Source organism: Dendrobates tinctorius, unplaced genomic scaffold (assembly GCF_039654945.1).
Source record: "Dendrobates tinctorius isolate UK_male_01 unplaced genomic scaffold, ASM3965494v1 ptg000003l, whole genome shotgun sequence".
Lineage (NCBI taxonomy): Eukaryota > Metazoa > Chordata > Amphibia > Anura > Dendrobatidae > Dendrobates > Dendrobates tinctorius.
In genome coordinates this window covers 57,562,484-57,582,256 of record NW_027361671.1, presented here as the reverse complement: position 1 = coordinate 57,582,256, position 19,773 = coordinate 57,562,484, and the positions used below count along the sequence as shown (strand labels likewise).

General features: G+C 44.6%; 1 protein-coding gene across 2 annotated transcripts in view; it reads right to left on the bottom strand.

The window, feature by feature from the left end:
* Positions 1-662: 662 nt before the first annotated feature.
* The window catches only part of COMMD10 (COMM domain containing 10), a 520,550-nt gene continuing 501,439 nt past the window's right edge, over positions 663-19,773 (bottom strand). For both annotated transcript variants that reach the window (XM_073553629.1, XM_073553782.1), the window contains one exon: positions 663-3,140. In XM_073553629.1, coding sequence (XP_073409730.1) covers positions 3,102-3,140 — 39 coding nt within the window. In that variant the 3' untranslated portion in view covers positions 663-3,101. The remainder of the gene's footprint in view (positions 3,141-19,773) is intronic.

Sequence of the window (19,773 nt, the reverse complement as noted above, 5' to 3'; positions counted from 1 at the left end):
GTTCCTTTGTCTGCCCTGTTCCTGGTCCGTGTCTGTCTGCCTGTCTCCTTCCTGTGGTCCTCGCTGTACCTTTCCTGTGGGCTTCCAGCCATTTCCTACTGCCCTCCACTTCGCTACTCCTGCTCTGTCTGCCAGTCCTCCGAGTCGTCCCTGCTGGCTCCGGCTGTCGCGGTTCCGCCCCCTGCGGTCCTGCCCCTAACGATCCCTGTATAGGGGTCGGTCTTCACCAGGTGTGCTCGGCCCAGGGGCTCCGGATCCGCGATCCAGAGGGTCCACTCTTGGACGTATTAGCCAGAGGCGTCACAGTAATAAACTTGTATAACAAAACATGTGTAATTGCAATAATTTTCTGAGAGAAATAATTCATTTTTTAGGAACAATTTCAAGAGTGCCAACATTTTCGGCCATGACTCTATATACATATATATTATTTACTGTATATTAATTTCTTCAGATTTCTGGGTCTGAAGTAGCAAACTACCAAAAGAAAATTCAAGCTCTCACTGTGACCACCAATTTAAATATCCACTTATTAATGTTGCCATTACTCAGAGAGCTTTTTAGTGAATAGTGGGGCATCAATGTTTGCCCGTTGATTTGTATCCATAAAGCATAAAAAAAAAACAGATAAATAGTACAAGAACATTCACGCTTCGCTAAGATTGTCTATTATTCCAAATTGTCACTTTATTTTGCAACATAAGCCCTAAGGGAAGATCATTGGAGATATCAACATTTTATGCTTCGTGTGTGAATAACAATAACAAATGCGTAATGTTCTGTAAATCCAGCAACAATCACAAAAGCAAGGACATGCTGTGGCCTGTAGGTTTCATTATAACTGTCATGTCTAAAGAGTTAACTTGCAGAAAACGGTCAAAGTTTGTAGCACAAACACTAAACATTGGAATGCAGTTGGAATTGGTGTAATGTTACTGGGAAAAATAGATCACTTTCAAAAATCCGACATTAATCACTTATCATACATTAATGCTCCGAATACTAAAACTAATTCATGTTTACAACAACAGGGAAACAAGTTATCTAATTCTTCAAACAGAAAAGTCAATAAATGATTAAAATGAATGTGTCAGCTGGATTTCACCCCCAAAAACTTTTTATATACACATTTAGTTCTTTGAAAGACAAGTCCAGCAAAAACTTTCTATGCCAGTCTGTTCCTGAGAAATCAGCGTTTGGAGACATGCAATGAGGTTTAAGTCCTTTCAGTACGTGGAAGCACTTCTCCAGCCTCTGTCACTCCAGCTCTATTTACTGACCAGCGCTGTTTTCTCCTGTATTACTCACAGCTCCCAGCTTGAAGTCACCCAGCACAGAAGCGGTAAGTCAAACAGAAGGCAGTGCTGGAGTAAAAAGAGCTGGAATGACAGAGGCTTGAGAAGTGCATTTATGTACCAAAAACACCTCACTTGCATGTCTATTCAAGCGCTGATTTCTCAGTTACAGAGGAACGGATGGACTGGCCACATAAAGATATTGCTGGACTTGTCTGTGAAAGATGTGGGTATAATTTGGGGGCTGAAATCCTGGTGGCAGATTCTTAATTGGGCTCATTGTACAAACTTTTACAGATATTGTACAGTGAAATTTCTATTCCTTTATAAGACCACCCCTCAATCGTGAGATTGTGTGTCTGTGTTTTCTTTGAACAAATCATCCCTCTAGTAGACTATTTTTGTTATGTAGGGCATTGAAAGAAAGCCCTTTCCCAAAAATATCCAGTTTCCCGTTTTTTAAATAAGTTTGCCTATTTTGTTGTATAACATAAAATACTTTATGTAGCAGCTCTGCACTATTTTAAAGATCTGTGCACAGAATAGAACTCTGCTTGTTTACCTTCAGATGCCAAAAATGTGTCCTGCTTTCGAGCAATGGTTACAATGCATGACGATATCTTGTTAGGCTGCATTAAGACATCCGTGTTTCATTTATATGGACAACAATGCCCGGACCGTGACTGTGTGGTCTCCTGACCTGAACTAAAATCCTCATAGGCAAATACAAGGCTGCTAGTTTGGGTCAGTAGACCACCGATGGGTTCATATGAGGCCAGCGAGAAACGAACATCTGAATTCATCCTAGCATTGATACTTGACCGTAACGAAGATTAAGTTAATCTGTTAAAATCTGCTTAGTTGATGAGCACATTTACCATATTTCCCTCATATGAATAACTGATATCATTTATATGTGGAAGCTATGGCTTCTCTATTGAAAAATGTTTGCATGTTGGTTCCAAGTTGTGCAGTTTCTGGATGTAGACAATCTTTCCATTCACTGACAGCGAGCAGAACACTTGCACAGGCATGGGCGTTGAAAAATTATACCACGATTAAGCTTTACTTACAAGGATTAGCCTAGATTCTCTTCCTCAACCAGTAAAAGTAATAGCCATGAACTAGGCGTCTTTGCAGGTATAGGCTCCAATGGCAAGCCTATGCCAGAATTTTTGGCAAGGGCAGAACACTTGGCATTTTGACCTGGCATATCCACTATCCAGCGTGGCGAAAAACTGTTAGGTCTTCTGGAATTGACCGTATAGTTCCATCTTATTCATCTACATGAAGATTGTATGTTAAAATCAGAAACTTTGCAGTTTTTCCATTTGGAGGGTCAGGATTGCTAAAGATCTTTCTCATTATTGATCTCAGTGTAACATTACAACCGTTGCCTATAACACTTGATGGCTAGCATATGTGCATCAAGAAAGGTCTTGAAAATATGGTGTAAATCTCATAGACTACCCTTGGATCATTCTGCTTTGGATAATTTTCACTGATATTAAGGGAATGGTAGAAGTATAAATGGTAATAGATTGATCATTACTTTCTTCTGTGCTATTACAATCTCGTATACTGTACCCAGTATTCACAGAATCCAACCCGAAAAGTCAATTAGACTCTGTGCGCTGTTCACAATGATCTCCCTCGTCTAATGTTGCTCCTCTAAGAGGAGATAAGCCATATAATTTTACAGGAAGCAGCCCATTGATTCCTTTAACAAACACAGCTTGGCAATCTATCTTCTATGCAAAATAATGAGGTGGCAGGAGTGCAGTGGAGGAACCCATCTTCAAGACATCACGTAAGGGAATCCAGCTGTGCTTGGATAGTCTCAAGCTATTAAAAAGAAAAGAGATTTCATATATAAAGATTATTTACACACACGTAACACCGAGCAGCATTGAAGCTTTGCATATTAAATGTGCTTGCGTAGAGTTATTAAAAAACAGCAGAATCTTACAATATCTGTTTCATAAAAAACATTTCATCTGAAAGCTTAAATGAATGTGAGATTTCAGAGAACTCAACACCTGTTTTTTATAATGGCAAATTACGATTTCTCATTTGGCACTACAGTAGAGGCTGAGCCACCGAGGAGGGAAAAAAATCATCTTTGATTGTGCTTAATCTTCTGTGCACAGCGAGGTAAATTAAGTCTCTTTCTGAAGTTGGAAATTAAACTCTCAGTCTCTGAGCAGGTACCTGTATGTACATTCCTGTTTTGTATACCTTTTACATGGTCAATAAATTTACAATTTGAAGCAATAGATTTTGGTTAAATACACAAATGCTTTATATTTCACTGCAGGTTGAATACTGACCTTGGAACTGATTACTTTTGTACAGCGGAAGGTCGGGTTCACATCATGTTTTTGCCATGTATCAGTGGCTATGTTAGAGCTTCTGTCTGAAGCCCTTAAAAAATGGGATTCGGGGGTATCTGCTGACGAGGCCATTGACTTTAATGAAGCCGACAAGGTCATTTTGTGCTCTGTCTGACCTAATTTTTGGTAGTATCCTTCTCAGATCGACCATGTTTTGGGCCTACTACGTTTTTGTGCCACCTTGCCAAAAATTAGTTCAGAGAGAACACAAATGAACCCATATGCTTCATTAAAATCAATGGCCTTGTTGATGGATATGCTTGAATCCCATTTTTCCGGACTTGACAGAGCCATTGACATGTGGCTAAAACGAGATGTGAACATAGCATTCGGCCTTATACACAGAGTTCCCGAGGCTACGGCCCAGATGTCTATTAATCCAGAAATACGATCATGGGGCCTAGGGCTATGTTCCCACAAAACTGTCAAAGAGTTTGGAGAGTTAAAGGAATTTTCTCACAATTGACATTTATCAACTATCCACGGAATAGAGGAATATGTCTGAGCGTTAAGGGCTCCACTGCTGGGACCCTGCCGATGACTAGGATAGGTGTCCTAAGCTCCCATTCCTTCTAACATCATAATCGCAGTGAGGAACAGAGTGAATGGGCCGGCCTCTGGGGAAGACTGACCATACATTCTGTTGATCACTGGAGACCCAGTAAACATACATTTATCGTCTATAAACACCAATTTTGGGGGGGCGTGGCATGGCGAGCGAGGAGTGAGGACGCATGTAAGAGAGCTCCCGCTCCAGCACCGGTGACCGACCCGAACAGAGCCCAGAATACTCACCCCACCTTCTGATGTCGGCTAGAAGGACCAGGGGGAATACGTCCGCGGGCCCCTCAGCACCCGACAGCACTCCCAGAGGCATTTCCCGCTACCTTATAGGAGCGGGAAGAAGGAAGGCCGCGGGCGCCATGACAGGTGTGGAGACCGGAGCGCAGCAGGCCCCGCCGCCACCAGGAAGTAAGGTGGCGGCGGGGCCTGCGGGGCGGGAGGAGAGAGAACTGGTGAGACGGCAGCCGGAGGGGGACCCACTGGGAGGAAAGGGGGCACATCCACGGGGGCCCAGCAGGCAGCGAGGCTATCTCCTCCTAATAAATCCTCTGGGGCCCAGGAGATCCGTCAATCACAGGGGCACCACGCGGACGGTCCCGCGCAGATACAGGCCGGCGGATCAGATAAGAACCCCGGGGGGATGAGTGCAGAACCCCCCGTGTCACAGAGAGGCAGCAGTGTCCCCCCAGACGTCGACATGGCCACTACAGCTGTCCCTGCAGCGTTGGGAGCAGCAGACCCTATGATGATGGACACCGCAGCATCAGATATACAAAATAATGTAACCCACCGACCAGACGCACTCATGACACCGCAACACGGGAGATCATTCTCCTCCACGACAGGGTGCTCCGTGACACCCATGGGAGCTGATTTCAGCCTATTATACAATAAGATAAAAGATATCCCGACGAAGCAGGATATGGAGCAGTACATTGCTCGTCTGGAATGCTCCTATAAGGCTGAACTTTCCGTACTAAGAGATGATATTCAACAATGTGGTGAGAAAGTGGAATCTCATGACCAGCTTATAGCCTCCCTAACCGAAAGAATGGAGGCTCAGGAAACCGCCACAGCCGCACAAGCAAGACAGTTGCAAACTCTAGCAGAAATGCTGGATGATTCTTAGAATAGGGGACGCAGAAATAATATAAGAGTAAGGGGATTGCCTGAGACTATATCCCCCCAAGAGTTGAACACCACTTTGAGAGATATTTTTAACTCGGTACTAGATAGGCCTCAGGATGCCCCACTGGAACTGGATCGTGCCCACAGGTCCCTGGGCCCGCGTCCTGGCGAGCAAGATCCACCGAGAGATGTGATATGCCGGGTTCACAAGTACCAACTTAAAGATGCGGTCATGGGAGCAGCCAGGAAAGCAAAATCTATAAACCACTTGGGATCTCGTATACAGCTCTTCGCAGACTTGTCCAGATGGACACTACAGAGACGCAGAGCTCTCCGCCCCCTCTTAGACAAACTACAACGACGCGGCCTTCCCTATACTTGGGGATTTCCATTCTGTCTTCGGGTTCGGAAGGGAGGTAGAGTGCATTGTTTGAGCCATCCTGGCGGAGTTCCGGCGTTCTCAGCTGCCTTGGATCTAACGGAGGTGGATATACCTGACTGGCCACCCCTGCCTTCATACTATAGACTTGAAGGTCTCCAAAGAGGTCAGAACCCTCAGCAGCAACGTCGTCGCAGGGGCCGGCCCAACGGTCCAGGGCACATGCATCCTGTAGACGACGAGGCTGGATAGTATGCCTTGTCCTAAATTGCAGGTGGCCCTGCGGTGTTATGTTTTGAGGGTTAACTTACAGTCTAGAAGGTTATATTGGTTTTGAGTTTAAAAGCGAAGTATTTATAATACTATCAGTGTTGTCGATATCGAAAATAGTTAAGAATTGGGGCATGTTTCACTAGCCTATAATTAGATGTTATACGTATATTCTCTATCTGTTCAGTTCCCGTTATAAAGGGAATATGATGGTTAAATCATTGCAGGGTCGGGAACCGGGGGAGTAGGTGTCTCCAACTCCTCTTTTTGCTGTACACTTAACCCCCGGAGGCGCTGGGTTGCCATCGAGGCACGCAGCTGTTATATTTTACCTCCAACAGGTTTTCCTGGAGTGTGCTTACTTACACTCGTATAGTTAAAAATCCTATTTCTTTGTCTCCTTTCTCTTTTTCCTTTTTCTAACTTCTCGTCTACTTTCTTTGTTAATACCCACTCCCTTCACTAGCTCTCCCTCCCTCATCAACAACGGGCGAGGACTCCGAAGCCGATCCATCTTGTTAACCGTAGCCTGCATCCTTGACCTCACGCTGCAGATACAATGTCGGGTAAGACCACTGTACAAAAGATAACATTGGGCTCTTTGAATACTAGAGGCTTTAATACTCCGCAGAAGCGGTCACATATTTTATATGGTATGCATAAGAAAAGAGTAAATATAGTAATCCTACAAGAGACACATTTTAAAGTCGGACACATCCCTAATATTCACGACAGACATTACACGACCTGGTTTCATAGTGCTAACCCGGATTCACGCTCCCGCGGGGTATCTATAGCGCTCCATAAATCCCTCCAGCATACCATATTGGACACATTGGTTGATGCGGAGGGCAGATACGTGCTTTTGAAAATTCAAATTTTTTCAACCACATATACTATAGCGGGTTGGTACGCTCCCGGCCGGGACCAAATACGAGCTGCTAGATCTTTCCTGAAGATCGTGGCTGAGTTTGCCGAGGGGGTGGTCATACTGGGAGGTGACTTTAACATAACTCTTAACCCGAAGCTAGACTCCACGGCAGCGAGGTCATATCTTTCATATCGCCAGCTATCCTCACTGAAAAGGGATCTCCAGGATTTGCGACTCACTGATGTCTGGAGACTTTGTAATCCCAATGAAAGAGACTATACGTTCTTTTCCACACCGCACAACTCTTATGGGAGGATTGATTTCTTTCTCCTTAGCCACTGTGCATTGGCCTGGAACCCGAGACCTTCTATCGGGAGTTTTCTATGGTCGGATCATGCTCCAGTGTTTCTGGACATTAGCCCTCCTGACTCGGGGCAGCGGCAGTGGACGTGGAGATTGAACGATAATCTTTTAAAAGATAATACTTGCGTGGCCGACATCAAGTCTACCATAGCGGACTTCTTACAAGACCATGCACACGACACTACTGCCATCCCTGTTAAATGGGAGGCCCTTAAATGTGTTCTCAGAGGGGTCCTCATTAAGCATGGATCTCGCTTGAAACGAATAAAAAGTAAAGAGATTACAGACTTGACAGAAAAGATATTGACGTTAGAGACGAAGCATAAAACGGACAAGGACACGGAAACGCTGATTGACTTGATCAAATACAGAGACGATCTGAAGTCCCTACTGAGTGAGAAATACCGACACCACAGAAATCGCTTTAAAAGTATATTATACGGTCAAGCTAACAAATGTGGACGTCTACTGGCCAGGTTCTTACATCCGCGTAACCAGACTACATACATCTCTTCTCTCCAGCAAAAAGGGGGTCGAGCGACGTCAAACCCGACAGAAATTTTGGACATAATGAGGCGTTACTATCATACATTATATAATATTGGTGGAGATTGTTCCCCTCAGTCACCTTTGGATCCTCAACCATGCATAGAATCTTATATTCACGACACCGCCCTTCCCACACTGGCCACGGATTTAACCATCCCGTTGGATTCGGACTTTACGACAGAGGAGATTGTTGAAGTCATCCAAAACACTCCGGCTGGTAAAAGCCCGGGACCGGATGGGTTTTCCCCTCATTTCTATAAGATGTTTCAGGAACAACTTAGCCCTATTATGACGGGGGTATTTAACTCCATCACAGCTGAGTCCCCGTTCGCCCCACAGTCTTTAGAGGCTTTTATTACGGTGTTACCAAAGCCGGGCAGGGACCCTAAATTAGTAACAAATTACCGCCCAATATCTCTCATCAATGTTGATGTAAAATTATACGCCAAAATACTGGCAATTCGTCTGGCTCCTCTCTTGCCCTCAGTAATACATTCAGATCAGGTGGGGTTTGTGCGAGGAAGGGAGGCGAGGGACGGCATAAGTAAGACCCTCAACTTGACTGCCTATGCTAAATCGAAATGTAAACCGTTGGTTGTACTGTCGATGGATGCGGAGAAGGCCTTCGACCGTGTGCACTGGGGCTTCATGTTTTCGGCCCTGCGACAGCTGGGCCTGGGGAACCGTTTTCTGCATAGGGTCGCAGCCCTATACTCTGGCCCGTCGGCCAGGGTCAAGGTAAATGGAGCAATGTCGGGCTCTATGACCATTGGGAACGGGACCAGGAAGGGATGCCCTTTGTCGCCCCTTCTATACGCGATAGTTATGGAGCACTTGGCAGTGGCGATCAGGAAGAACCCTAGTGTACACGGTCTATGGGTGGACGATATTCAGTATAAAGTCTCTCTTTATGCGGATGACCTCTTAGTGTATATATCCCAGCCACACATAACCCTTCCATCATTGATGGAAGAGTTCCAAAAATACGGAGAGGTCAGTAACTTCAAGATTAACTTTCAGAAAACTGAAGCCCTAAATATATCCCTAGGACAGACTGAACTTACAAGACTTATGGGAAATTTCCCCTTTCGGTGGAAGACTGGGGCCATTCAATATTTAGGCATTCAAATCCCTACTGACACGACAGACTTATATAAATTAAATTATGTGCCTTTGTTGGAGTCGACTCTGAAACGGTTGAGGGAATACGGACGGAAGAACATCTCATGGTTTGGTAGGATGAATTCATTTAAAATGGACATTCTTCCAAGGTTTTTATATCTATTCCAGGCGGTCCCGATAGTGCCGCCGAAGACATTCTTTCAGACCATTAGATCTGCGTTAATCCGCTTTACCTGGCAGACATCTAAACCTCGTCTTAAATATTCTATTCTAACCGCCCCGAAACCCAGAGGTGGAGCGGGCCTCCCTGACCTGGAACTCTATCACAGAGCTTCCCTACTTGCACGTCTGTTTGACTGGCAGTTCGGTCATCATTCTAAACAATGGGTACAATTGGAACAGGTATCTTTCGGCGTTCCATTGCGTCATCTCCCGTGGATCAGACGAACTGAACAGGTTGCAAATGACTATAAGGGACCAACAGGTTTCTTGACTCGAGAAGTTCTACAGGTCTGGAATCGTGTTAAACATAAACAGAAACTGATCAGTAATTTGAACCCACTGTTACCGATATTTGGTAATCCGGACTTTCCCCCAGGGTGTCACAGAGACCAATTTTTAGGCTGGCATAGGAGTTCTGACTTACGATTGGGACAGATACTAGTAGACGGAAATTTTCCGACATGGGATGCCTTACGGGAAAAGTTCCCAAGTAGGACACTCTCCTGGTTGGAGTATAACCAGTTGAGATCGTTTATACGGGGACGTTTGGCCGACCGTGCTTCTCGCCCTCCCATGACGCGGTTGGAAGCTCTCTTACAAATGCAAGACCCTCCCTCACATTTGATTTCCTTTTTATATAAGGAACTTCACTCAGGGGATTCGGAAGGGGTTCCAAGTTACATCCGCGCATGGGAGGAGGAGATGGGTTGCAAGTTCTCGAAGGAGGACCTTGATAAAGCTTTTCTTTATACACATAAAATGTCTCCGGCCGGGGGCGCTCAAGAGAAAAATTATAAGATACTGACTAGGTGGTATCTGTCCCCCGTTAGATTGAAGTCCATCTTCCCGACATTGGATGATACATGCTGGCGATGTGCAATGGAGAGAGGCACGCTATACCACATATGGTGGCAATGCCCTGCTATACGACCCTTTTGGGAGGGGGTGTTTCGGGCCTACCAGGAGATCTCTGGGAAAGGTGTCCTTCCCTCCCCACAAATTGCCATTTTATCAATTCTCCCGGGTTCCATATCAACACAAAAGAAGAGCCTTCTCCGGTTTTGTATTACTGCAGCAAGGATGGTGATCCCGCGCTACTGGCGTACAACGACAAAGCCAACTATAGCAGAGTGGTTATCAGAGTTTATAGACATTTTTCGTATGGAGGAGTTGATGGCTGAATTGGAGGGAGATAATTCCCGTTTGATTCGAACATGGCAGCCCTGGATCGTGTTCAGGGAGACGCCTGGACTACTTCGATTAACTGAAAATGTTTCTTAGAGACCGGCTCGGAGATCTGTAACCCATCCCTCTGTCCCCCCCCCCCCTCCCTGTGAGTTATCCTTTTCTTTCTGATTCCTCTCTCTCTTTGATATTCGTAATATACCCTCACAGGTTATGGGCAAAATGTTGGCGAATCTGGTATAGCTTGGTGTATAACCGTGTATAATACTGTATCTTGTACCTTATGTCTTGTTTGTTATATGTTAAAATCTTTTCAACTTCTTTCAATAAAATAGATTCAACATAAACACCAATTTTGGAAGAACGTATCTTATTTTTGTAAATTCACTTGTTTTTGTGTTAATATAAATGCAGCCACCAATATAAACAAATATAAGAAACATAGGAATAGACACTTGCTCTGTGCTCCTCCATTTTCAAATTACATTCTTTGCGTGAATTTCAATATAGGAAAGAGGGAGCAGTGGAGAGAAGATACAGAGAGGTTACCAATCCTGATTGTTAGTGTTACACTTTGTACTGTGATGACTACATCCGATGACGATCAATACGTATATATTCCACTTACCAGTATGATCAGGAGGAAATGCAAACCAACTCTGCCATCCTGACTGAAAGTCATGGGTATGCGGATCTCTGACTGACCACCAATGTACAAGCTGTGATAGTCTGCTAACTGTGACAGCTGCAGGGCATTATGGCCACACAAAACGGCACTAGGCCACTCAGCGATGGTGTCGAGCAAAGGTTTTTTTTTTAGCAAATTAAATTTCAATGTGTTCAAACTCACCTGAAATCGTACATTTCAGGAAATGCAACTCGACCTTGATTATCTGCAAATTCATCAGCTAATATCTAATGGATATCTTCATATCTGTTGCTGCATTCCTGAGTAATGAGTATTGTCATATGCAAATTAGATGTTAAGTGCTCTAGTTGTGACATAGCATTTAAGGAGCAACTTTCTCCCCAGCTTGTTTCCCCACTCAGCACCAGCCTCTTAGCTTGATAGCTTGCTGCTGATGTAGGGTCAGGCGCCAAGTAAGAAAATCATACAGGGAGCTATCAATAAAGCTGAAGAGGGTGGTGCTAGGCAAAGAAACAACATGAGGAGGCAGTAGCTCCATAAGTGCACTTTCATGCACTGAGCACTTACTGCCTAATTTGTATGAGAATGAAAATGCTAATTACGGAGTAATTCATTGACAAATAGAAGATATATATGAGCAGTATGGTGGCTTAGTAGTTGGCCATGCTATTTTATAGCACTGAAGTCCTGGGTTCAAATCCCAATGAGGAAAACATCTGCAAGGAGTTTGTTTCTTTTCCCCATGTTTGTGTGGGTTTCATCAGGATTCTCCGGTTTCCTCCCACACTACAAAAACAAACTGATTGTGAGCCCTAATCGAGTCAATGATGCACGCAAAATAAATAAATATAAAACAAATATAAAGGTGTCAATGGATTTGCATTTCATATACCTACATGGAATTTTGGGGGTAAATGTTCATCCTCTTAATATATTGCATTCATCATATTATATAGCACTGTGAACATACAATTACTCATTTTGCCTTTCTACCCAGTAAATTCTTCTGTTTTCCATTAAAGTCATTCAGACTAGCTGAATCCTTCTAGGCTCTATGTAGAAACTGGAAGTCTCTTTTCCCTGCACGATTCATCATTAGAACTACAAGTCTACTCACTGCAAAGTCCCTGGCAGCGAGGAGGAGTGCAGGGAAAGTGACTTCCTGATTCTACATAGTGCTTACAACAGTGATTCCCAAACTCCAGTCCTCCAGGTAAAATGTGCAATTGTAAGTATACAGTGTTTTATAAATGGATGGCTGCAAGATATTAGGAGGATACAAACTTTGATGGGAGGAGTGCTTCTTTAAACTGCGTATTTGCTTGGCTATCTTGTCCTACATCTAGGCGTTTGTCTTCCTATGTACCTTTACACTGAGCCTTAAGCCCCCGTCTCACACAGCGAGATCGCTGTTGCGTCACCGATTTTGTGACACAACAGCGATCTCGCTAAGTGTAACACATAGCGGCGACCGGGACCCTGCTGCGATATCGCTGATCGTGCTCGAATGTCCTGGGTCATTTTTTGATCGCTGGTGTCCCACTGGCCAGCATGCATCGCTGTGTTTGACAGGGACAATGACGAACGACCTCAATACTACAGGTCTGAGAGACAGGGTCCCAACGACCGTCGTATCGCTCTGTATCATTGCTGCATCGCTGGTGAGATCTGACTGTTTGACATCTCACCTGCGACCGCATAGTGACGCACCAGCGATCCCTACTAGATCATATCGTTGTCGGGATCACTGGTACGTCGCCAAGTGTGGCGGTACCCTAAGATATGCTCTTTAGTACCAGCAGAAGTGCTAGAGCTTTCTAGGCTTGTAAACTATAGGAGAGGCTAAAGCATTCTAAAACCAAGGAATACTGGTCAGAGAGGTTAGTATCTGTTTTGAAATCTGACATTTGCATTTATTTTTATACTAGATTATGGCCCGATGCGGAGGATGCGATAGCATCACACCTCTTGCCATATTAACCCTCAACACACACACTCCTCTCACCTTTCACCATCTCCACTCGCATCCACTCACTCTTTCACTCCACATACGACCCTTTCTCTCTCACTCCATCTCTCATACTCACACCGTCATCGTCGCTGCCCCGACATCTTCCTCCGCCGCCGCGATCCAGGATCCAGACGTTCTCCAGGCCGCCATGTTCTTGCGGGACGCCATCTTGGATTTCGTGAAATCCCGCGATATTAAAGATGGCGTCGCCGCAACAACATGTCACTGGCGTGGACGACATCAGGATCCAAAAAGATGGCGTCGGCGAAATCTCGCGAGATTACGCCGACGCCATTTTGGATCCCGATGTCGCCCACGCCAGCGACATATTCTTGCGGGACGCCATCTTGGATTTCGTGAAGTCCCGCGATATTCAAGATGGCGTCGCCGCAACAACATGTCGCTGGCATGGCGACATCGGGATCCAAAATGGCGTCGGCGTAATCTCGCGAGATTTCGCCGACGCCATCTTTTTGGATCCCGATGTCGTCCACGCCAGCGACATGTTGTTGCGGCGACGCCATCTTTAATATCGCGGGATTTCACGAAATCCAAGATGGCGTCCCACAAGAACATGTCGGCGGCCTGGAGAACGTCTGGATCCTGGATCGCGGCGGCGGAGGAAGATGTCGGGGCAGCGACGATGACGGTGTGAGTATGAGAAACGGAGTGAGAGAAAGGAACGTATGTGGAGTGAAAGAGTGAGCGGACATGAGTGGAGGTGAAAGGTGAGAGGAGTGTGTGTTGAGGCGGTGTGGTGTGTTGAGGGTTAACATGTGCGTGTGTGTGTGTGGTGACGTCACCGGTTACAACTGGACGGAAGTTGTTACAACCGGAAGCTGGTTAGGGCATTTATTATTATAGATGTTGGTAATGTGGGCAGAAAAATCTATAAAGTCTACAGAAGCACTTATGTTTTAGATGCAAAGGAAAGATTTGGATACACGAGATAAAGGCTTGGCAGGATAATGTGGGACATACGCCACCTAATATTCCAAAGAGCTACTAAATCTGATATTTTTTCATAAAGTTGTTAAGAAATAAAACTTAACATTCACTGATCATGCAACTGTCTGTAATAAGTCTGAATGGGCAGACACTATGGAAACTCTGGGTCAGTAGATACTGTATATATATATATATATATATATATGTAAAAAAAAATAGGCAGCACTCCAAATTAAATGTGAAAAAAAATGGATACCTTACTGATCCTCAGGTGGCAACATTTCAACGGTGACCCGTCTTTATCAAGCCTGATAAAGTGCTGCCTATTTTTTACTTTTATTAACTTGGCTGTTTGGACACTGCTGAATAGGTTTTGCACCAATTGTATAATTTTGGTAGTGCTGCCCTTTTTTTGAGATATATATATATATATATATATATATATATATATATATAGTGAGGCAGTGACACCTGTTACAGCTAGAGGGCTCTGTGTGTTCTCCCCAGGATACGCACGGAGGCGTATTGAGGCTATGGGAATGCCTTGCAGTTACAGGCGTAGTTGGGATTGCAATGGGGAAGCAGTGACCGATGTCACAGGTAGGGGTCCCTGTGTATTCTCCCCAGGATATGTACAGAGGTGTATGAAGGTCATAGGTGTGCATGTCATTCACGGACGTAGCTGTGACTGCAATGCAAACTGATAATAAAAGTGTTAGGCCCCCGTCACACATAGCAACGCACCAGTGATCCCGACAACGATATTACCTTGTAAGGATCGCTGGTGTGTCGCTACATGATTGCTGGTGAGCTGCCAAACAGGCAGCTTCCCCAGCGATCAGCACCAGCGACAGGAGGGTAACAAGCTTGTAACCAAGGTACACATCGGGTTTCTAAGCAGGGCGCAGCACTTAGAAACCCAATGTGTACCTTGGTTACCAGCTCCCTGCACCAGCGCGCTGGTAATTAAGGTACACATCGGGTTTCTAAGAGCTGCGTGCCGCTTAGAAACCCGACGTTTACCTTAATTACCAGCGCGCTGATCGCTGGTCTCCCGCCTGTCACACGCAGCGATGTGTGCTGGCCAGCGGGAGACCAGCGATCAAAAAAATGTCCTGGCCATTCCAGGAAGATCAGCAATAACCGGCAGGGTGGCCGGTCACTGATAAGTGTCACACACAGCGATCTCAGTCATTGCCAACAAAGGGTTTTCAACCAAGTACTAGAAATGAACATTTTATTTACATTTATTTAATCTATCCAATTACTTTTGGTCCCTTTAAAACCAGGGTGGCACATGTTAAGGAGCTGAAACTCCTAAGCCCTTCATCCAATTTTAATGTGGATACCCTCAAATTAAAGCTGAAAGTCTGAACTTCAACTGCATCTGAATTGTTTTGTTTCAAATTCATTGTGGTAATGTTTAGAACCAAAATTAGAAAAATGTTGTCTCTGTCCAAATATATATGGACCTAACTGTATATGTATATACAGTATATATACATAAGAAAAAAAAGAGTTTTTTGGCACAGCCAGCTCACCGCTTTGAAGAAAACCAGGAATAAGTCCAGCCTGTGGTAGCAGTTCGCACGGAAAACAAATTGGGATAAATCCTTACATGTAAAGGAAATAGTTCTTGTTTCTCCATCGATCAGTCCAATGGTAGGGTAAAATATAGCTTTTATTTATCCATTAAAAAAGTACCAGGTTTCTTCAATAACAATTTTGCATACAGTTAGTCCATTTTGGATGACATGTTTCGACACTACATGTGTCGTCCTCCAGGTCCCAGGACCTGGATCTGGCATGCCAATGGAAGGCCTTCCATCCATCCATCCAAATTTTCCTTTCCATATTTTTTCTGCTTAATTTCCTCTTGCTTTAGTTCATTATACTTTAAAATAGAGACCAGTACAAATATTTTGTGTATTATAGGTTTTTATTTCTTCTGAAAACATTTCGCCAAACAGACCTACTTCACCACCCTGATCTCCTCACTATCCAACAATCCCAAGAAACTTTTTGACACCTTTCACTCCCTCCTCAGGCCAAAAGCACAAGCCCCTATCACAGACATTTGCGCTGATGACCTGGCCTCCCACTTTATAGAGAAAATAGACAATATCCGTCAGGAAATCCGCTCCCAATCACCAAGTTCAGTGACTCCCATCCCTCCCTGCATTTCCCCTGGCTCACTCTCCACATTTGCTCCCATCACAGAAGAAGAAGTCTCCAGGCTCCTCTCCTCTTCTCGTCCGACTACATGCACAACCGACCCCATTCCCTCACATCTCCTCCAGTCTCTCTCCCCAGTCGTCACAACTCACCTAACTACAATCTTTAATCTCTCCCTCTCCTCTGGCATTTTCCCCTCCTCCTTCAAACACTCTATCATTACTCCATTACTAAAGAAACCCACCCTCGACCCATCCTGCACAAACAACTACAGACCAGTCTCCAATCTCCCCTTCATCTCTAAACTCTTGGAGTGCCTGATATACTCACGCCTTACCCGTTACCTCTCCACTCACTCCCTCCTAGACCCTTCACAGTCCGGTTTCCGCCCCCAACATTCGACAGAAACTGCACTCATCAAAGTGACCAATGACCTTCTGACAGCAAAACGTAATGGTGACCACTCTCTGCTCATTCTTCTCGACCTTTCTGCAGCTTTCGACACTGTTGACCATCCTCTCCTACTCTCTAGGCTCCAGTCACTAGGCATTAAGGACACTGCTCTTTCCTGGTTCTCCTCCTATCTTTCCGACCGCTCCTTCAGTGTTCTGTTTTCTGGCTCCACTTCATCTCCTCTTCCTCTCACTGTTGGGGTACCTCAGGGCTCAGTCCTTGGCCCCCTTCTCTTCTCTCTCTATACGGCCCCAATTGGACAGACCATCAGCAGATTTGGCTTTCAGTACCATCTTTATGCTGATGACACACAACTGTACACATCATCCCCTGACCTTACCTCCGCTGTACTACAGAACGCCACTGACTGTCTGTCTGCAGTCTCCAACATCATGTCTGCTCTCTATCTGAAACTCAACCTCTCCAAAACTGAACTTCTTCTGATCCCACCATCTACTAACCTCCCTAAATCTGACATTTCCCTCTCTGTGGGTGGCACCATAATAACACCCCGACAGCAGGCGCGCTGTCTGGGTGTTATGTTCGACTCCGATCTCTCCTTCACCTCCCATATACAATCTCTTGCCCGCTCATGCTGCTTACACCTAAAGAACATCTCTAGAATCCGCCCTTTTCTCACCATGGAAACAACAAAAACTCTCACTGTCGCCCTGATCCACTCCCGCCTGGACTACTGTAATGCTCTATTAATTGGCCTCCCTCTCACTCGACTCTCCCCTCTCCAGTCTATCCTTAATGCAGCAGCCAGGGTTGTCCATCTGGCTAATCGTTACTCAGACGCGTCCGCTCTTCGCCAGTCGTTACACTGGCTGCCAATTCATTACAGGGTACAATTCAAAGTACTTGTTCTCACCCACAAAGCTCTCCACAGTGCGGCACCCCCTTACATCTCCTCCCTCATTTCTGTCTATCGGCCTAACCGACCGCTGCGCTCTGCAAATGACTTTCGACTAACCTCTGCCCTAATCCGTACCTCCCACTCCCGACTCCAAGACTTCTCCCGTGCTGCGCCAATCCTCTGGAATGCTCTACCCCAAGATATTAGGACCATCCACAATTTGCATAGTTTTAGGCGCTCGCTCAAAACACATTTGTTCAGAGCGGCCTATCACATTCAGTAATCAAAGTCATGTTTGTATGTGTGTAGCCCATTCACTATCTCCATCTAACCCCCACCCCCTGAAGATGGCTGGACCGTCATTGTAAATACATCATTGTAAATACAAACCTGTGCTTTGTATCTCCCCCACCTCATTGTAGATTGTAAGCTCCACGAGCAGGGTCGTCTTATTTCGCTTTAATTATTGTATTGTTAATGTTGTTACTTATGACTGTTGTGTTTGAAACTGTTCAACTGTAAAGCGCTGCGGAATATGTTGGCGCTATATAAATAAAGATTATTATTATTATATATAAATCATGGTTCTTCCTAATATTCTTACTTTTATTCCTTGGGCACAATTAATTTTTGCATCCTTTTCTGTCTAGTTCTTGCTGTTTTCAGCCGGTTTGTCATTTGATTCTAAGGGTACGTGCACACGCTGCGGATTCCGCTGCGTTTCCGCAGTGGTTTTGGCCGCTGCGGACCCGCAGCAGTTTTAGCTGCGGTGTACAGTACCATTCAAATGAATGGAAAACAAAAACCGCTGTGTAGACGTAGCGGAAAAATCCGCGCGGATTTGCTGCGGTTTTGAAACTGCAGAAAGAATTGACATGTCAATTCTTTCTGCGGAATCCGCAGCGGGTTCCTATCTCCACCATTGTGGAGATGGTGAATCCGCAGGACCAAACCGCAGGCAAAACCGCAGATAATCCGCAGGTCTTTTGACCTGCGGTTTATCTGCGGTTTTTGCAAAATCCGTGCGGATTAATCAGCAGCGGATTCCGCAGCGTCTGCACACACCCTAACTCTTCTTTTACACTGCGCTTCTTTTATAGTAATATTAGTTGTGTTCGTCTGTTTTTATTTTTATGTTCACCATTGTAGGCTGAGTTGGGGGTTTCTAGATGTTGTCAGCTGACTCATTAAATTGTGAGGTCGCAAAATTTTTGTATAAATGTACTCCAGTCCCCTCCTGCATGTCAGATATTTTGGTGCAAATTTTGCGCCATTTTAGCAGAACATGTGTTTTTTTTCAGGGTAAAAAAAATAAAGAGCTGTTTTATTTTGCAAAAAATTTCATCACCCATGTGCCATTTTGATGAATATGGGACAAAAATCTTCAGCAAATAACACAATTAAAAAAAAAAGTGACTTAAACATCAAGGGCCAGATTCATCATTTGAGTTTTTTTTTAAATCTTTTTTTCTACATCAGAAATAGTGTAGTGTTCTCTCTCTTGTTTCTTACTAATTTCCCGTTTTTTTTATGTAAATTATCTTTTTTACTTTCTCATGAACATTAAGAATCTCTAATAAAAGCATTTACCGTATCTCCTATCATGTAATATCCAATATTTTCAAACTTACTGATATCCCAATTCTCTTTAGTTTTATTCTACGAGAACTATTTAGCTTATTTTTTTATTTTCCTTTCCAAGTGTTAGTTGCTTGGGAGGCAATGACAAAGTCTGTCTAAAAGTGACATGCATTATAGAATAACCTTTTGGTTCAGTTTGCAGCATGAAAAGGTCACCTCTCTAATAGGGGTTTTCTGCATATTACTCTTCTATACTACATTTCATGGTCGAAGGTCCTCACTAAAGAAAGATCTTCATTTAATATAAATAATATTTTCCATTAAAGAGGGTACTTTACAAAAAAAAGTATCTAAGCACAAACAGGCAGGTAATTTCAACTTGCCTGCCTGTTGTGCCCTGAGCCATTCTTCCCCGGCAAAGAATGGTCTGTCCTGTCGGGGATTCAGAAGCCTCTGCTGACATCATGTCTACAGAGCAGAGGCTTCTTTTCTGTTCCGTGTGGGCGCGACTTCCGAGGTCATTCTGATTGACAGCCGGATCAGTGCTGCCTAACAGGGGGTGCTGGCTGTCAAACAGAATGACCTCGGAAGTCACACCCCGTCGCTTCAGCAAAGGCAGCTGAATCCCCGGCAGGAGAGATCTATGACCGCTCTGTGCCAGGGAAGAATGGCGTCGGGCACAACAGGCAGTTAAGTTTCATTTACCTGTTAGTGCTTAGATACATTTCTTTTTGTAAAGTCCAGGATACCCCCTCT